The sequence below is a fragment of the Tachysurus fulvidraco genome, chromosome 2 (genome assembly GCF_022655615.1).
Source record: "Tachysurus fulvidraco isolate hzauxx_2018 chromosome 2, HZAU_PFXX_2.0, whole genome shotgun sequence".
Classification (NCBI taxonomy): Eukaryota; Metazoa; Chordata; class Actinopteri; order Siluriformes; family Bagridae; genus Tachysurus; species Tachysurus fulvidraco.
The window spans coordinates 27049597-27070446 of NC_062519.1; the positions used below are offsets into that span (position 1 = coordinate 27049597).

The 20850-nt window shown below is 41.7% G+C and overlaps 1 protein-coding gene across 3 annotated transcripts; it reads right to left on the reverse strand.

The window, feature by feature from the left end:
- Positions 1–525: 525 nt before the first annotated feature.
- midn (midnolin) lies at positions 526–19761 on the reverse strand. 3 transcript variants are annotated; one of them, XM_027169791.2, is made up of 8 exons: positions 19475–19761; positions 17192–17369; positions 16024–16111; positions 15868–15930; positions 9917–10378; positions 9711–9831; positions 9309–9623; positions 526–3502 (listed from the first exon to the last, which is right to left on the reverse strand). In XM_027169791.2, the coding sequence occupies exons 1-8, from the start codon at positions 19533–19535 to the stop codon at positions 3240–3242; spliced, it is 1551 nt and encodes a 516-aa protein (XP_027025592.1). In that variant the 5' UTR covers positions 19536–19761; the 3' UTR covers positions 526–3239. The 3 variants fall into 3 exon arrangements, with proteins under 3 accessions (XP_027025592.1, XP_047664590.1, XP_027025593.1); XM_047808634.1 differs by lacking the exon at positions 19475–19761 and adding an exon at positions 17705–17848 and having other exon boundaries at positions 17192–17609; XM_027169792.2 differs by lacking the exon at positions 19475–19761 and adding an exon at positions 17705–17841.
- Between the last annotated feature and the right edge of the window lie 1089 nt (positions 19762–20850).

Here is a 20850-nt window from a genome sequence, read left to right on the forward strand (position 1 = left end):
TAAACCGAGTTATCTGTACATCATAGTCATGATTTCACATGATTGCAGTGTAGTAAGGGTGAAGAAGACTTCAACAAAACATATCTAATGACAGTTTCTAATTACCTGTTTCCTTTCTTTTTGCATGGGGGGCAGTGGGTCATGGGTAGGGTTTAGCATGAAATTCTATTTTTTTTTAAACACTTATCCAAGCTCCTATACATGTATATAAATGTATATGATGTTATATATACATTCTATATGGAGCTTAAAATCATATCTCCTGCATAGCACCTGGATTCTAAAAACATCCGTTCCTTAAACGAGCAATATAAATAAATAAACAAACAAATAAACAAATAAATACTTTAGCTTGAACCATGCTTGTTGCTATACTAACTCCTTGCACTTACTCTTCCGTAATATGGCTTTTGCTTGATGATGAGCTTGACTAACCTGCCTAACTTAAGCTTGGGATTCATCTGGACACTATTTTACATTCTAAACACAATATAATCGGACAAGTAAAGACACAGACCATAAAGGTGCTTTCTTTCAATTTATTACCTAAAAAAAGAAAATGTCCTATCACAAGTCACACTGAAATGTATTGCTTAAGAAAAAAATATATTTAGATACTTTCTTTTGTTGTTGTTTTTAAACTTGATTATTTCCATTATATTCCACAAAAACAAATCAGGGCACATGCCCTGTTTCGCCTTCTCCCACTTAAAAAAACTGCACAAAGAAATACATAATTCACAGTTACCATTTTGGTTTTTATAAATTAATACAGTCACACATGTGCTACACCGGCCTATAGCTAGAACATTGTATTTTTGACTCTTGTTATCTTTAATTGTTGGCTACAAGAAAGAACAGGCAACTCAAATGATGTGAACTTCAACAAACGGTTTAGAAATGCCCCCCTCCCCAGTCCAGTCCCCTTTAACAGCCCACTCTCAAGCCTAACTCAATTTTTTTTTCTTCTTTTTTTCGTCATTTCACATGAGGCACACACAGAGTATATTTGATAAAGATATGGAAATTAAAATGCTTTTGGATGGGACATTTTGTCCTATGAAGTGAGGAGGAAGGAAGTGCATGTAGTAACTTGTCCTTAAAGGACACATCCATTAGGAGTCAGGGCACTTTGTTGCTGCAGCACTACAGCTGCACCTTCCTTATTATTACTATTTTTTGAGAGTTTTTTTTTCTTTTCCTTTCATTTATAAATTTGCAAATTTGTTGCTTTTTAGCTTCTTGGTGGTAGGACAGATTAGGGCTTAAAAGGACTTGATTTTTACAACAAAGAATGGAGCACACTAAGCCATTGCCATTACTTCCAGGTAGTGCTGAACTTTTGAGGAAGAAAAAAAAAAAATATATATATACCAATAATTCAACCAGAGCTCATGATTTCATTGCCGACGGACCTGCTTTCTCCCCCCTCCTTTACCAAAGGGCAATTTTTAAGGCACAGAAGCCTTTACATATTAGAGCCTCCACCTTCAAGAAATGAGAGTTGCCCAAATAACTGGAGGAAATTATGTTTTGACAAAAATGCACATACACACACAAAAAAAGACAGCAACAACAGCAAAAAAAAAAAAAAAAAATCCCCATCTAATCCCCTAGTCCCTAAGTGTATGTCTGTGAAAGTTAAGGCCACTTGAAAAAAAAAGGGAAAAAAAAAAAAAAAAGACTAGGTTCAATTCAGGCAGGTAATCTCATTGCAAACTCAGTGAGTGCAATCGTGGTCTTCTTTTCACTTTTTTTTTTTTAATTTTTGACTATAGTCTCGAGTCAGTAGGAGTAGATGCTGGTCCAACATCATTGTGGCTCCTGTTTAGAGGCTCATTTTTGCTGGGTTGCTAAAAATGTTCATTTGCTCCAAGCTCATCAGTCCGGGAATGATCCATGAACAATGTGAAACAACCAAAAGAGTCCTGTCCTGGGGTTTGGTTCGTCACTGATATGTAACGCCATTTCTTTTAAGCAAATCCCAAGCAAATTCCTTTTTTTTAAATACAAATTCATTCATGCATTTTTCTTTTTAAGCACCTGTGTTCCTGCATTATATATATATATAGATATATATTTTTTTTTTACAAAAAAAAAAAAATAATAATGAAATTAGCCTAATTCACACAATTGCATGCAAAGTAAAGACCTGTGTTGCAGCAGACTTGTGGGTCTGTGGAAGGCCTAATTGGATGTTAGTGCATCTACCCATGAGGCACTATTGAGCAGGGGAAGATGGCAGCTGTAGGCCTATTGTTCTCCTCTTTCTCCATCTAACAAGACAGAATGAGGGGCTTAAACAAGGGTAATTTAAGTAGGCCATCACTTAAGAGCAATTTGCAAAAGGTTTTCTCAAGAGACTACCATCACATAGACAAGACAGGAGACTTCTCATGTGGAAGGATGGGCTCAAAAGCTTTAAGGATATGTTAATTTTCTCACGAGTACAGAGAGACAATTTTTCTGGACACTTTTGTGGTAAATGCACTGGAAAAGTAACTCTGGCTGCTTAGGTAAATAGCCTATATGTCAGGTAAATATGTCAAATTCGACTGAACTTTTTTGAAGATGAAATCTGGCTGTCTTTACAATTTGTGTTTTGCTCTTTAAACCTGTCACTACACCAAGCTGTACCATTTCAAAATCAAAAGATATCTGAAATAAAACCTCCTCATCCGTAAGATTAGAAACCTGAATGCTATGTGGGTAATGCTACATATTTGTTTCAAAACAGTAAATTGATTAATAGTAATAAAAGCATAAACAAAAAATCATCCCCATTCAAGATCTGCTTCATGGCTCGTAAATTGTGAATGCCCCTGTGGGAAAAAAAAAAAAGAAAGAAAGAAAGAACAGAAAAAAAACATGGGGTTTCTTGATAGGTTTTCTTTTTTGTGATAGCTGCATTTGCCCTGGATGGATTTCCATCCCTGTGTTCTCCTGGGGAAAGGAGATAGAAAATGAAAATACCCTATACCATTGTAGTCTGCTATGCTCCTTTCTTGCTTTTACTTCTTGTGTCAGGTTTTTCAGTCCATTTTTGTAATCATAGACTGACAGGGATACATGGTAAAGGTCAGTTAACTTCCTTTGTGAAACAAGTCTGTTTAAAGGGAAGCGTATGATGCTTTTGGGGTTTTTCCTCAGTCAACACCAGCCTTACAGTCTCATATTATTCCTGTTCCTGTACATAAAAGCTAACTCCACCGCAGCTTCTCGGTTAAGACATGGATGTTTCAGGCCATGATGAACTCAGACTTCATGTCGGCCTTGACGTCAGGTTTCCATACAGAGTCGTCAAAGTCCAGGTCGAGTGAGCCTTCGCTAGACATGCTGCTGTTGCTGTTGCTGCGTCCAGCCTTACGGTTGGGGAGCCACTGGTAGGGAGCACGAGAGTCCCTCCGAGCCTTCCGCCTTAGACGCTTCTGCTGCATAAGCAGCTGCAGTCGCTCCACCTTACAGCGTGTTGCTCGGTTCTCTGTCTGCCTAAGTCTGTCACCTGCAGAGGGAACAGAGAAGAAATTAGAGCCAGGTTCCAACTACAAGAAGCATTGCATTGTAATTTTTGTTAGAACTCTGATATGGAGTAAAACTCGTCGTGTGACTGTTCACGGTTTAGGGAGTGAAGCTTCAGCTCACTGAATACATGTATAACTAGCTCAATATAAGCAGAATCCAGCTTGAGTGATTAGGCTAATGTTCTTAGAAAGACAAACAATCTGTTTAAGACTCTAATGCACAAACTTGCATTAGCCTGCAGTATCTTCTATCAGCAAAGAGTTTAAGTGCGTGGCTTTTCTGACACTCTTATCGCTCAACGTTCAGAAGAACATGACCTTGATGTTTCCAAGGACAAAACTGAGCAGCAGATCCAATAAAAGTCACCAGGGAAAAAAAGTTTCACCAGTGTTTCATTCGCATGCAAATATATTCTATTGCTTATCAGCTCCCATCACTGGAGCTTCTCTAAATGCATTTTTCTTGTTGGTACAGAAAACCCTGGGGTTTTTGCTGCTACAAGCGTCAGACCGCACTATCCTGCTCAGCTTTAATTTCATTTATAAATATATTCAGAAGGATGGAAGGGAAAAAGCAACCACAATCTATTAGCTAGCTCCATTAGGATCTCTTCCAGAATTAAATAATGAAATAACAGGCTAGAATGTCAATAACCCAAAGCACAGACCATCTTTCATTGGGTACTCCACACATACACACACACCAGCAGCAGCAGCAGTAGCTTTTAACATGGATCGATGGCAAATTAAAAAGACCTATTGATTAAACCTTAGCTCTAGTGCGGCAATCCATCTCCAGGCGAGGACACGGCTATTGGCTTTCAATAGAAAATGCAAGCGAATGGAAATTGTAAGCGAAGTAGACCAGTCCCCCCTTCCTTTTCCTAGCCTAAGCTCATTGAACGAGTGATCACTCGCCCAAACTCCCCCTGAGTAAAGAGACACCCCCCATCTGCTTTTAGAAAAACAGGGGGACTACAGGGAGGCCCACATTCTGGCATTATACCTCTGTGGAATGGGGAAGCGTTGCTGCCCAAATCCATCTGTTTCTCTAGCCAGTATTAAAATGAAAGGAGACTTTCTGTTCTTTGTCTTAGTGTGGTGGGAATATTACTAAAAAAATCACCTGCCTTGTCTGGTGAATTGATATTCATTTATTCATTCAAGATATAAACAAAGACTGCATATTCACACACACACACACACACACACACACACACACACACACGAATATACAAATGTAGGGCAGCAACCCTCACCTTCATAGTTCTGATGAGCACAGGGTAAAAGGGATGGGGGGAAAAAGCTTATATACTTTTGCATGTGCTTGAGTTAAAAGGGGGGAAAACACAATGTAGAAGCTCAATAGCAGAATTGACCACGACATTAAACATGCAATATGCTGCATATACAATGAAATCAAAGGACACGAGGAAACCATGCCAAGCTTTTTTGGTTTTTCCTTTATAAGATTCAGCATCGTTTCCACACATATGGCCAATAGAGGCACTGATGCCCTCCTGAAAGGCAAGAACCTGGCACAAACATATGGCTGCTCGCTTAGGGAAATGTGAAAAGAAGATGGACTTAACCTGCATGCTTGTTCGCTTGCTAACATGCCCTCGGCATGCTTGCGTGCTGAAAGCAGTGGCCTGTTGGGGGTCTCTAGTCTCTGTTTATGGCAGTGGGGGTTATTATTAGGCTGTGGCTGGGAGCCATCCTGCAGTGCTTCCTGACATGAGTGCAGAGAGGGAGAGATGAAGCGAGAGCCTCAGGGAGAAAGGCCAGGCGTCAGGGGTGGGGGCTGGGAGTAAAAGCAGGGATACATTGAGAACAAAGGCAGGAGAGTGCAGTGAAAATGCCCTCTTTCCTTCAGTGGTTCATGCTTTTAAAGCTCCTTCCTTTACGGAGGACCCGGCATATTGCATGCATACGTGCACTTGGGACTTGGGGCAGAAAAGGAATGGAGATTTCTTTTGCCTTTAGCAATCAGGAGTGAACAGAGGAGGACACTGATGAGGGAGACAAGAGCCTGAGTAAACAGAATTCCATCTTCTCCATGCTCACCCTCCCATGCTAGCCCCCTCCCATGAACCCCTAAGCTGAAGCTGTGTTGTTTCCATGTGAAATGCATGCTGCAGTGTCCTCAATCACATGCAATGCACCCAAGGGTTTGCGGCCCAAATCCTGCAGAAGAGGGGAGGACGAGAGGACAAAACAGTACAACCTTCATGTTGTGCAGCTGTTCAGCCCAAACATGACATATACACCTGGCCTTCTTCTCCATTCCCAACCCCCACTTACACCCACAACCCTCCCCCAGAACAGGGGTATCTGAGGGACAGAAATTCTGTGGATTTTAGATGCAATATTTTCCAGCCTCTTGGAATATTTTTGCTTTTTTTCTAAGCAGTGTGACAACATTGTTTTTCTTAAAAAGCAGTACAGCATTTTTAAAAAAGAACAGACTTTTGCTTTGTGTATCTGGGAAAAGAGGCTGATGCATGAGAATGTATTGATCGCTGTATTGAGGGAGGAGGATTTATCCCAGGCCCACATGCAGATGTAAGGGGAGAATGAAAATGGAAAGAGAAGGAAGGGGGAGGGTAGAGAAGGAGAAAGTGAGAAACACACACACGAACAGAGCGAGTGTGTGTGTGTGAGTGAGAAAGAAGGGGGTGGGGGTAAAGAGAAAGAGATCAGTGAAGCAACTGGCCTAGTGTTGTGGGCATTTGGTCAGTTATGGAAGAATTAAGGGGTTGTTGTGAGCCTTGCCTTGTGAAGTAGTCCATACTACAATAATTGAGCAGGCCCAGTAATCAATGCATTGTAATGCATTGTCGGGTTTTTTTTCTATTCTTACAAAAACCTTTATACAATTGAAGCTGAATGCTACAGGTTCCATCAAGAGGAGATTCCTTAGCAGTACCTGTGCAAAATGCTGTTTCACCAACTAGATGATCTGATGGCATGTCATTATAATGCATATTTTTTAAATGGTACATACATCTGTTTTAATCCAGTGTAGTATTGTTAATTCCCACTAGCTAATCTTTTACTCTTCTATGACATGGAGCCAACAACTAAACATTTTTAACTGCGGCTCATGCAACATTAAAGACCAGCTGAATGCACTAAACTGCCCTCTGATATTTATATGAGCTTGCAGATTGGCTAGTGTGATCAGGGAACAGAGATCAAAAAATATGAAACCTGAACATTATTGGGTCTTGTTGGGATTTCTGAGTTACGCAGGAGCAAATCAGGGGTAGGCAAATGAGAACTGACATCTTTGTTTCTTGACTCAAATAAAAAATCCTATAGACTATGCACATACTCATGTCCTATTAATTGCTATACCCAGCTGTATTCCAGAATCAGAGGGTGCTGTTGTTCAATTTTCCAGCTGCAGCATGTTTCTAGAGAGCTGGGAGACTAGCCAGCTCTGCTTCAGGGTGAACACAAGCTCAGACGGGCTACACTGGAGAGGATGGCCATTGTGCTCGACCATCTGGAGCGTTAACCAGGGGAGCAGGCAGCCCCTCCATCTTCGTCCCCTCTTGGATGTGATGCCATCAACGACCCCACAGGGAGCCAGCATCTAAAATAACTGTTATTTGCATATCGGGAGCAATAAAGGGCATTACACAGCGGTTCTATACAACCCTGCCCAACAGTCGAGCTCAGTTACAGCCTCACAGCAGCAAAAAGGCAGCCTGGGGGGCTTCTTATACACTTACCATTGGCAGAGCTGCACCAGGGAATGAATTATTGAGTGGCGGGTAGGTCAGAGCTCCATAGTGACCGAGAAAGAGGCCTGGGGCACTCGATGGAGCAGAAAGAGATCTGCAAAAGTGGCAAGCCAGTCACTGGGAGAGACAAGCCACAGCTCTGTTTAAACAAGGGAAGGCTGAGGACAAAGAGAGCCGAGATTGTGACATTTCACGTGCTCTGGAATGTACACAGGAGCCGGCAGCATTTGCTTTTGGGTGGATTAAAGGAGTGACTTGAGGAATTTGAGTGGTCCCCGCCCTATTTTCCCTCTGTTTTGCACTCTCTCACTTTTTCTCTGAAGAGCAACTCCACCCAGCCTTCCCAATCACAAACTAAACTAACCTGAGCTGACAGATAGGGAGGGGAGAAGAAAGCATTCCTCCCCAACCCCCTGCACTCTCTACGCTTTTTCAGACTCAATTTGATCCCCCTTTTAATCCCTCTGTTGAACTTCGCAGCCAAGGAATATAGGGGCTAAATTGTTGTGTTAATCGTCAAGCTTTCACTCTTTCGGTTCTTTTGTCCTTTGACTGTTTATTTCTTCAGTTATTTTTTCTACTTTCTTTTCCATCCTCCATTTCTATGCCACTTGAATGGGAGAGACCAGTTGATCTGTTGAGCTATTTAGGTACACTAGTGAAAAAGAAGGGAAGGCCTATGCTGGGCAGGGAGCACAGTGACCCCACTGAGCCAAGGACTTCAGTCACCATTCGAAAAAGCTCTCTCCATGGGTAACCTTCCCCCTCCTGGGGTTCAGTATCTACTTTAACCCCCTTTGAAGGCCCCTTCATGGCAAGCATACTCAAAGATCGAATCTAGGCTCAGAGGATGGGGGTGGTAGGGATATATGTTGCTTTTTTATTGATACACAGACTAAGAAGAAGTAGCTACACAGAATCAAGAGACAGATTTATCCAGAAGCCATTGAACAAACTGAGGTGTCCCCACAAAGCTATTCCTATTATCTAATAGAAGCACATGTCTATGTAGACTTGGTTATAGGTTTAAAAGCATGTCGGTTAAGAGGTGCTAAAAGCACCTGTTTTCTGTGTCTCTCCTAAGACAAAGATAACAATAATTAATAAACAGACAGTTGGCAGCACTGTACTGAAGCATGCAGGAAGCACCAATTAGTTGGTAGGCATTCGCTGCCCGGATATAAACGATTTTTATGAATGGGCCCTTGGTACATTCCCCCCTCCTACCGACCACTGAATACAATAAGCATTCTCTCAGAGCTCATGTTTCTTGTATAAATCTCTCTATTTAAAGGCCAAAAAGAAAAAACAAGGCGTCATTGAGGAGGCCTGGCTCGCAGTGCATGGATGGTTTTTACAGATGGAGCCCAAGTGCTTGGCCTGCCAGAGTGGAAACAGTAGGAAGGCCCATTGACTGGAAATGTGGGAGTGGAACAAAGAAAGGCTGATGATGGAAGCAGGGGGTGAGTGCACAGAGCACACACAGATAAGCTCTGTATTATCTTAGCGGAAGTGAAGACTCACAACCCCCTCCAAAAGAGTTTCGTTGCAAAAAATCATAGAATTTAGCTGATAATGGTATACAGTCGGCACAGTGTTATGCAAAACAGGCTATCATTAATGTAGACCATTTCTTCATCCAAAAGCTCGGCCCCTTCTATCTACCTGACACACGACAGTGAAATCTATCTTAGCTGACTATCTCCCTCAACCACCCTCCCCCATTCATTTTCTCCAAGAGGAAAGCTGACACCACCGGCACACAGAGACAAAGCCAGACGTGCTGCTACTGCCAGAATGCAACCACTGATGCCTGACAGAACAAGCCTGCTGAGAAAGGCAGTGGAATCCCTAGACAGCACAGTCTTCACCTCACTCTACTCCCTTACTACTTCTCCATTTTCTACAGCACCACCAACACTATGTTTCAGTATCACGCTCGGTTTCATTAAACAGTTCCACACTCCATTTCTCATCAGTTTATTCCAAGTGACAAAAAAAGGAACATATACAATGTTAAGGTGATGTTACTCACCGGGAGGTTTGCACATTCGAACTTGGCTCTGGCACTGCACCAGTGGGTGGAGAGGTGCCTGGCTCACAGATGGCACAGAGGTAGCTTTAGAGGATATGCTGGCAATCTCGGCTGTGGATGGAGGTGAAGGTGGTGGCGAGGGCATCGGAGATGCCACACCGCCACACTGTGTCTGGTAACGGAGCTGTGTGAGAGAGGCAGGCATGCCCTGGTAATGGCGTGTGGCACTCAGGAGGTCATTCAAGATCTGCAAAATGGTGCTGATGTCACGCCGCGGACGCCCACTGCTATCCTGGCAGTTTGGGTGCAAAGTGCCTACAGAGGCAGGGGGAAAGAAAAAGGTTAAGTGCTAAAATGAAAAAAGAAAAAGCTACTACAGCAACTGTTGTGAGGGTTGTGTACCTGAAAATGTTCCAGAGAAGACTCCAGGAGCATGGTTGACGAAGCTTTCAATAATAGCACCTGGTTTACGGGAACGAGACGGTGTGCTGCAGTTGCCTGTAGCCTTTGTGGTGCAGTTTCCCTACAGAGCACATGGGTAAATAGTCGAAATTCTGCTGGTAGGTTAAGTTAATAATCCATATTAGGATTTGGATGGATTGACTCACCTCTGGACAGGGGCCAGTAGAGCTAGAGCTGCTAGCAGCGCTTTGACAAGCCAACAAGGGTTGCTGTGAACGGAAGATGCCTTCTGGGAGATGCGATGTGCGGGGTGTGGTACTGCAGTGCCTGGACGTTGAGGCGGGATACATAGGGGGCATAGAGTGGCCAGATGGGGAAGAAGGAAATGGTGTAGGGCTTACAGGGCTCGGTGGAAGTGTTTGTGAATGGTGTGTGTGTGTGTGTTGGTGAGGATTGAGAGATAGTCGGCTCTGAGCGCCAGTAATAGCTGCAGCGCCTGCTGAATGTCCTGTTGTGCCATCAGAGCTACTACGTGTGACTAGATGCCGATGTTGCGACTGCTGGTTGCCCGAATGCTGTGCTGCCAACTGCAGCTGGACAAACATCATGTGATCACCCACACGCAGGGCCAGAGTCAGAGGAGAGCGACCAGACAGGAAGTCACTGACCTATAAGCAGGAAATGAGTAGGGGGGGAGAAAAGGGAGGATTTAGGAATGTCCCAATGTACACTCAGGCCAAGTGATTTTGGCAAAAAGGCTCAATGAAAGCAAAATTGCACACATTGTTTAAGGCAATAAACTGCAATTATATTAAAGTTCATGCACTCTGACACACACACAAACACTCCCTCATTGCTGAACTCTACCATTCAATATACCCACAAAGGACCAACTTCTGTCTGGCCTTGGGCCTTAAAATTCCACCACAGAAACAGGATGCAGACCCACTTGCCTAGCAGCCACATAATGGACAATTGTTTGAGGGCTCAGAGTGGAAGTGGAAACCTTGCCCATTTGAGGAGTGCCCAGAAAGGAAAACAGATCCAAGCCTGGGGGCATTGACCCCTACAAATCTGGAAGAGGAATACACTGGGCTTGTCTGGACGTGGCTCTTTATGTATTCGTCTAACCTCCCTATGGTCCCATCTTAAAAACGTAAAATGCCTCTGTAACCGCTGCCGCTTACAAGTTAAATGGTTTGGGTATTTATATTATTATTATTTATATTATTATATATTATTATATTATACTAGAATTTCTTTCTCTTAATTATTTGAATTCCTATTAGGCAGTATTTTAAAAAAGACCTATAACAGCAAACTACAGCTTTATTAAAAGGACCCTGGGATTCTGCTCTTTAGAGATTACAGCCAGATGGTTCATTAATCCTGGTTTGCACTGCAAAAAAGAAAAAAACTCAGAACTCACAATATCAGAAAAAATGTTACAGACAAATAAACAACCATTTAATTTTGGGATATATAAACAGTGTTTACATCAAAAAGAACATGATGTTTTTAGATAAACTACAGCCTTGCACAAATTGTATAAAAATCTTTCCATTAGGCTTGTTTTGGTTGACCTGCTGTTAACCTTAATTTTCACCGGGGTCTCCCCACCATCGAGTTCCTCCCTCGCCGGTTTTGTCGTACTGTTTTTCCATCAACAATACACACATGACAGCCAAACGACCCTTTTCTGGACCTTTCCAAAGCTCATTGTCATTCATCAATGCCTACAAATCTGGAACTGCAGTATATGATTATATCTACATAATTACTAAAGCTTCATTACTTGAAATGACTAATATTTTGCACATTAGTGTGTATAACTTTGAAGCTTGAAATATGTGGGAAACTCCATGCAAAGGTCATTAATGAGTCACCTTGGGTGGTGGGTAGGGAGTGCGCGTGCACTGATTGACAGCTGACAGGCAAACAGTAATCGTAACTTGCATCAACCTACACAGTTCAGGCACTTTAAAGAAGCCCCTGCAATAGCTGTGTGAATAACAGCTTATCCGGTGAGAGGCATAGGGCCTCCACTTCAACCTTGTGACTACATCATGGAGGCTGTGGTGCAAAACCCACAAGGAGCTGCATGTTTTGGGACTGTTTGTCTGCAAGTTGGACTGCCAGACTCCACATCACCTTACAGATCAGTCCTGAAAGAGCCAAAGAGTCTCACTGACTCATATGCCAGCTATCAACGCTACCCACATAATAAGAGAGTGCACTAAGAGAGCAACTAGCAAAAGTGGTCCTAAGAGGTGAGTACAAGCTACAGATGGCACAGACATTTAGCACAACACAAATAGACTGTCAGTACCTCACCTACCACATGCTTCTCTTACATTAACAACAAATGTTCACAGTGGAGCAATTGTTTTAGTTTGTTTTTTTTTAACTGTTATGTACCCAGATATTAAAACCACCAAAGAACACAGATGTTTTTTTCCACATGAAGAGTAGACACCAAGGAATGGAAAAAAGGAACTAAAACATATTAGAAGGCTATTATGGAGAGTGTGCAATAACCATTTTAAAATAACCTTAGTCAGCTACCATGTCACAGTCATCCTCCATTATATATATATATATATATATATATATATATATATATATATATATATATATATATATATATATATATATATACACACATATATACACACACACACACACACACGCACACACGCACACACACACGCACGATGAGAACATATGACCCAACACAGAACAAACCTTTCAGCTGAAAAGGGTTATATACTCAAAATGATCTCATTTCTGTTCAAACATACCTCTTTGTTTTAAAGGACAATTAACTTTTGTGTTCCTGATCAGATTTCTTATCAGGCTATAATGACATATTCTCAAGAATCTTTGAAGTCATTTGACCTTTAAACTGAGCACCAATCCTGTCTCTAGCCCTCGTTGGACTTTAGTCTGGATACAATGAAGATCAAATCTATTTAATTCAAATCAGTGAATCACTTACGTGAAACATAGTTTAAATTTAAGAGACTAGAGCTACCATATTTTGTCTACCATTCATCACATTTCAGTGGCATTATGTGCCGCAGTGGGCCAACGTTGCTATGCAGTGAAAGGACAGAAAAGGAGAGAGGAAAGTGGCCTGGATGGGGGAGAGGCACCGAGTTGAGGAGGTGGGGGCAGGGTGGCAGCAGAGTCGAGATGCTGATGAGAGAGCTGATGAAATATTCAGTGATAACCAGACTAGGACCCTTCGTTTTCCTCCCTTTCTCAATTTCAGCTGCTAGCAGTGTTGTATGAGAGTAATCTTTTACACAGCACACAACACTAGAGCTTAAATATAAAACAGAGGCTCCATTTTTATGGTCCATATAATGATGGGTCAAATGCAAAGTTACAGCATCATAGGACTAGGTGGGGGAAGAAAGTACAATAACAGCTTATTAAAGTCTAGCATCGACATGCAGGTTTTGATTGCTCCAGATTTCTCTTGATACACAAACATACCCAGAGGTTCAGGATGAAATAACAAGGGTCTGTAAAGCAATCGATAGCTTGCATTATCAAAATGCTGAAAAAAAGGCCACCTTCAAAAGGACTGACTGAGGGGATGCTGACCTGTTCAAGATCTCACTGAGGGGGGTTGGGTGAGGAGGTGGTAGTGGTGGTGTTATGGTTTGCAATTGGGTCAAAACAGGGGGTGACAGCTGGATTTGATCAGCTGAATGATTACAAAATCCAGAGTGGCATGTCTGATGGGCTGCCTGCAACAGCTTCTCTCATCCCCCTTTCGTTTCTATCTCTCATCTGAAGCCAACAATCAAATCGCTTTGAGGTTTTTCAAGGGCTACAAAGGAGCAATCCACTTTGACTTTGCGTGGTACTCCTGCTGCGTCCTCTCTTTCCCTCTTTCTCCCTCCCCGTGTTCTGCCTTCTGATCAGAAATATGCACTGTGAAGGCTCAACACCTTCTGAGTCAGATGGAATTGGCTCAAGATGGGTGAGAGACTCTGTTAAAAGAGACTTTAATTTGACATCTAGAATAGTGAGGCACGGCTGTATTTCCTAGCTAATTTTTTTCCATCCAAATGACAAGACGATTTTGAATTCTTTTTTTCAATTCCAGTATATTACCGATGATTTAAAAGAATGACGATGCCAGTCAAATTCTTTGAATTAAAAGCATGGTGTGCAAACCAATTTAACGAGTCATTCTATATACTACACAATGTAAATGTTCACATTTTTGGTAATATTTCTGTAATTTTAATCTCAATACAACCGAAGAAGACTGTGTTGCAAGAAGCCTTTGTGTCCAGCTCTCTATTTTTATCTCTAGCCAACATGCAGTGTTCTGAGTCACCGCTGTCCTTTGTGGTAATTTCATATGAACTCCACTAGGTACCATGTGATGGTTTAGAGAAGCCATTTCTCAGCCTGTGCTTATTCGTCTTTGGTGACCCTTCCCTGTTTCAGCCCAGGGATAAGGCTTGGTGGGATTGACGAGAATGGGGACAGTAAGGGTGACCTGCCATATTGTAAAACATTACTATTTGCATCTGATCACATTCAGACACAATGGTGAATGTTCTGGTTTCTTCTGGAGATGCTCTGAATGATGGCTCTGATAGCGGTTTATGATTGGAAATCTGCTCTGAGAATAAAGGACATGGGCAGGATGATCATTATTTCAGCAGAGGGTCTGTGACACCTAATGTCAACCATATTAAATCAGATATCTTGATAAAACCATTTTGTCTTTTGGTTTTATCCATGGAAGTGCTAGACTGAATTCATTTAAAATGATGTACTGCATATCTTAGTCCAGATTCCCTTTTCCTTCTATTTAACACTGGTTAGAGCGGAGAAAACCTCAAAATGTCAATGAGACATGAAAAACCGCCACAACCTCAAATTACAGGGCTGGAGTAACAAGGGAAAGGACTATTCCAATAATTGGCAGTCTTCCTTTTCCATAAAGTATACTATCTGATTACATGGAATGCAAATATAGATCATTCTCAGGAAGCTGCCTTAGTGTTCTGTGGCTGAAAGCCTTGGAATCCTGACACTGTAAGGCAACCCTGTCTACTGTATCTCTAACTGTAAGCACGTTTCCAAGCACATAACCTGATCTGATTATGTGCGCGCACGCACGCACACACCATATATTTAATCCAGGACTGCATTGTGAAACTGAATGCTGCTTTGAACTGAAATTAGGTGACCAAAAGTGTCCTGGTGGTTGTTTTTCTTTTAGTCAGACACTATTTGCACCAGATGCTTACATTCATGCAGTCATAAAAAGTGTATGCAACGACTATATATCTGGCTTTTCTAAAAAAAAATAATGGTGTAATTAATTATTACGATAAAAAAACATTTTTTATCAATGGCGAATATATCCACGAGGCTTGTGCCACTTTATTGAAGGGCTGGAGCACAGCTGCTTTGCATGGGCATAAGAAACAGCCGTAGCTGCTATGAGAAGGTGTGCAGCATGAAAGGAATGGTGCAGTCGCTAGTCAAACCCCAACATACACCTCCCTGTTCCTCCTTTTACTGATAAATTTGATGCTCTCACAACACTACTATCTAACATCAGCTCTTCATTTTGGTAAAGCTAGGATCTTCAGAGAAAATATTAAAAGCCCGCTGAAGTCAGACTGTATTACAGCGCACGTGACAAACTGCCAATCATTTGCTCAACACAATGATGTCTACATGTCAAACAGGATGTCTACACAGTCCAGCCCTAAACAATCCTAAAATGCACTAATGCATTTTTGAACTAATGCAGTAATGCATTTCTGCAGTATTGTATATAGAAATAATAAAAGAATAATGCCTACAAATGCTGATTTCCATGTAGTAAATTGACCTTTGAAGCATATGGCTGTTACAGAGATCCAAGTCTTTCTCAAGTGGGTGCTACATAGAGCCTGTCTGGGCTTGTCTTAGCACTGCTATGTTGCCAGGAAACTAAAGGGTGTTTCTTAAAATATGCATACTAAGCATGTGGAGGTCGCAGAGTAAAACGTCCTTTACTTCAGCCCTACCTTTCTGACTCATGCTAGACAACAAAGAAGCAACCCACCATTACTCCCATTTAGGATTGCAAACACATTAACAACCACATATAAAATACATATGTAATGCTTACCTGTGTTTCAGTCAGACTCTCCAAAGCCTGCATTACTGACTGCTCAGGTCTTGATGCTTGAGACTTAAAAGAAACACAAGTAGGAGTCATTCATTGTATGTGCACTTATTTGCACAAAATTAAACATTGGTGTGAAAATGCCTAGCACTCATTTACCATTAGACCTGCTTCAACTGTTGGAACAAGAGTTAACTTGCTCCCATCTGTAATGCCCAAGTCCTGAAGCTTCCCTGAACTCAGGCGCCTGGAAAGTACACAGACACACGTTAGCTTACTCATTTTACTAGAACAACATGAAAATAAAACAAACCTCTATTATAAAAGTTCATGTCATTACCGGACAATGATACATCGGATGTAATTTATGACAGAAAGCTCCGTCAAACTATGATGAAAGTTTATCAACAAGTTAGTCATTCAAATATATTCAGTTTCTTGCTGAGTATTTGCCGTCATGCTTCATGGCTACAAAACCAAAATAAAACCAATGACGAGGTTTGAAAGTTATGGTTGATACTTTAACCACAATTCATCTAACTCAGCCTTGATCAGTAGGCAATGCAGAAGGGCAAACCCACATTGCTAATTCACCCGTACATACATGTGCTAAATGTTGCCTCTTGCTGAACAAAAGGGACACAGGACTTTGCCAGAGGCACCTAAACCAGGGCGAAGCCAAAAGCACTGCCTTGGTTTTAAAGAATGATGTAATTTGGTGGTGATTACCCATAGAGGCTGTTAAATTGACCCAATTCAAGGTGAAAACAATGCAACTGTTAGGGGTCATTTGCAAGTGACAAAGAGGCTCTCTTTCTTTCCCCTCCCAATTCTACCACCTTTGTGTTATTGTTAGGCGGTCTGAGAAGCTCGCCGAAATTAACATCACCCTCCCTCCTTTTTATTCCCAACATTATGGACGAATATTTAACATATTGTGAGTCTCTGTAGGACACCTGCATTGTCTTGGTTGTACATTCAAATGACTAAAATTATAAGCATAAACCTATTAAAAGGGGCTTTTCTCAGATGGCAGCAATTCAATAAGTTCCATTAATGCAATACATGTCCCAGTACATGGTCAGGGTGAGATGCTCCCGCTATACTAATCCGACAGAATGCTAAACATTTTGCCAGAAAAAAAATCAGGACATTCTAAAATTATAAAAGCACAGGTTATTATTGTTATTATTATTAACTGAATAATGTGAAGAATCTAATCTATGACATGTAAGATCCCAGCTGACCTACTGACCTCTCGGACATACTAGATTAAGGATGGTTATTATTGCTGGTATTACTATTAGGCAGAATCAGCAATACTCACGTCTCTTTGTGAAGCAGTGCAAGTCTCTCTTTGGGCACCTTGAGCCTCTGAGACAGCCTCCTCTTGAGCCCCTCCACGGTCTCCTCTGCGGGGAGGCAGAGCTCAAAGCGCGTGCCCGTGGTGGAGTGGATGTGCAGGTTCATCGGGGGCGCGCTCGGCTGCGGGTCCATTCGAGAGCCTGCGACGCGTGCAGAACAGAAAGCGGTCAGTCGGTTCCGTGGTCTTTTTCCACTGCTTTTCTTCCTTATTATTTGTTTAGTCCCGACACAAACCAAGCACTAATATATTCCCAGAAAGGTGTTGGGACGTGGAAACGGTTAAATCCTACGTGAGGTCCGTGAGAGGGGCTCCGGCGCTTTAAAGAGGGGACGCTGAGGGGATTTAAACGGTTGTGCTACTCAAACACACGGAAAAATCCCTGCACACACAAGACGCGTTTATTTATTCCACTGTTGTGTCGATATACAGACCGAACAGTTTTCTGCAGACGAAACGTAAAAACCATAAAATTACCCTCGACACCTGCAGACCGCTCCTCGCGTCAGACGGAGCCTCGGCTTTCTGCGCTGTAGTCCTCTGTGCTGAACCGCCGGGCTACGGTTACACCGACCTACCATAGGCGGTCCTAACGAAATACGTCAGCCGGCCCAACCAATCGTGACGAGAAATCTACACCCACGTGCCCAACACGCCCCGCCCTCTTCCTCTGCCCAACGTCTTTTTTTTGACTCATTGAAGACGAATCCTGGCTAAAGTGGGCGAGGCTTAATCTCCTTAGCAACGCACGAGTTCCCGCCCACTCTGCGTTTCTAAAGCCATTCATAACAGTTAAACTGCTGCGAAAACAAAAAGAGACCCGGCACAACCTCGTTTCGGTGCTATTCATAGGCATTAACATAAGGTATCGTGCCAAAATAAATGTAGCCCACCCTACTGCTTATTGGTTGTAACAGGTTAACTGAGTAGTTTCAGTTTTAGCTGTTTTATGATTGGAACATTAGCATATGCTAATGTCGTATAGTCATTAGCATATGCTAATATCATATATATATTACACCTGTAACGAGAGCCATCGTTTGTCCAATAATTATATAAATTATGGTACAAATATTGCAATGATCGTTCATATTATTCATCCTATTAATTTATAACTGAAGGTTGTAGATAAGCAGAGAACTCAAAACGACTGCTGACGTCACTAGTATATGACGTCAGTCTCTCTCTCTCTCTCTCTCTCTCTCTCTCTCTATATATATATATATATATATATATATATATATATATATATATATAAAACTTTCACTTCTACATATTACTTTCTACGTCATAAAATTCTTTCTACGTCTTTCTATTCTTTCTATAATAATTTAGATCCAAATAAAACAACAGTCCAACTCTATTAATACAACGTTATAGATATGCTCAGCGCTCCAGTCATATCAGCTATGATGGGAAACACAGACACACACATATATATATATGACTACATAGATATAGAAATAGGGGTCCTTTAGTGTCTGAGTTTCTACGAAACCAAAATAGATACTCGATCGCCTACCAGTGGTGAGTAAAGGCATACATAATTCAGCTTTCAATCCCAAATACCTTTCTATTAAACATATAGTGCACTACAAATGCCGTGGAAGCCATTATTATTTGCTACTCTATGCAGTATAGGCAAATAAAGTGTTTGGGGCTTCAGCCATATTTTGTTAATAACCACACACACACACACACACACACACACACACACACACACACACACACACACTACTAAATATAAACCACATACAGTGGTCACAGCGTCTATCCATGCATTGAGGTCGGATAAACAATCTGAACAAACAAAAACTACACACACCTTCGTCATATAGAGTGTTTACGTCACAGATACGAACATTGTTGGTGTAGGTTATGATGATGATGATGATGATGATTATTATTATTATTGACACCTGATGTAGCATGTAGCTTAATAGTAAGCCACATTCGTTGGTAAAAGATAGACAATAAAGATAGACAGTAAACCCTTGCTGTACCATTGTGGTACAGTTTGGTACCAGCGCCTGAATAACTCAAGCTCAAATTATCCTAATCTTGGATCTTCCTGGCACTAACATCACCAGATCAGGATCCCATTCCATTTTTCTTCCCAACAAACTCGAAATCCTGATGTATAATCCTGTAATCAGGATTTTCAGCACAGTGTCGAGTTCAGACGAGTGAATATAACACCAGGGTCCAGATGTGTGTCCAGATGTTAACACCAGATGTTAAACTTACCGATTATAGTGGCGAAAACCTCAAATCTCCGCGATTCCTGAAGGTCCCTCGGTTTCGGCATGTATTGGGTGGGATCTGTGTTAGTAATATGCACTAATCCACAATCTTATAGCCTATATAGTTATATATCCAAAAAAACATGCGTGATTTTATAATTCAGCCTCCGAAACCTATGAGCTGTTTAAGAGCCGTTATAGTCCTTTTAAAGAAGTAGCAGTAGACACCGGTATTCCGGTCCTGTTCCGACGTGACTGCTTTGCGCTTATTTGAGTCTATTTATAAGGTCCTGGGTTGAGGGAAGACCGATTACTATACAACCTATCAAACTTTTAATCCAACCCGTATTCCGATAAACCTGGGTGAAAGAGTTCAGCGCAAGGGGCGGAGTTTGCCTGAATATTGGTGGGAAAACAACGCCGCTACTACAGTGGGCGGAGAAAAACCTGCAACTGCTGCAATGTCAGCGTGTGTTTTAAGGTGGAAAACTTAAAGTATGGCGTAAGAAAAGAAATTACATTCCTAAACATGTCTGAAGAATCACAACAACATGAAATATGAAGCATATCACTGTACTTCCTAATAAAAAGCGCACTCGTATTTTATTTAAAATCCGAAACTACGGAGTAAATTACGCCACTTTAAGAGGAAGGAGTCACCGGTAATGACGACAGAGCAGGGAAAAAAAAAAAACAACAAATCCAAGCAACCAGTGAGGCAAAACATTGCCTGGATACACAAGAACACAACCGTAAACAGTTGCTTATCTTTGTTTATCATTGTGTTTACGTGCGTATGTGTTCTTCATGATATAAATATATATCAAATGATCATTTAGATATAAATTTCACTCAAACTTCAGTCAACCTGAAAGTTGTTGCCAAGGGACTTGAATTCCCCAAAATACCAAAATAAAGAGCCACATTGGATTCATCACCATCCTCTGAAGAACACAACAGTTGTAGTTACTTCCATTGCATTCAACACGACCTTATTTCATATTTCTGTACTGACTGATTATTTCATGTAAGAAATAAACACAGCACTCAATAATTTAGCAAAATGTGCCCTGCCCTTCAGGCTAAGACTATACAAATAACGTTTTATCATCCAGTTCATTATAAACACCTAAATGTTCTTAGAAATCCAAGTCCCTGCTGGCACAGCTGAGCTCTTGAGTAAGGTTCCTAACCCTCAAAGGACTGGACCACCAGTGCATAGATGTGGGGAACTCATGGCCTAATGGTTAGAGAGTTTGGCTCCTAACCCTAAGGTTGTGGGTTTGAGTCTCCGGCCGGCAATACCACGACTGAGGTGCCCCCAACTGCTCTCGGGCGCTGCAGCATGAACGCCCACTGCTCTGGGTGTGTGTTCACGGT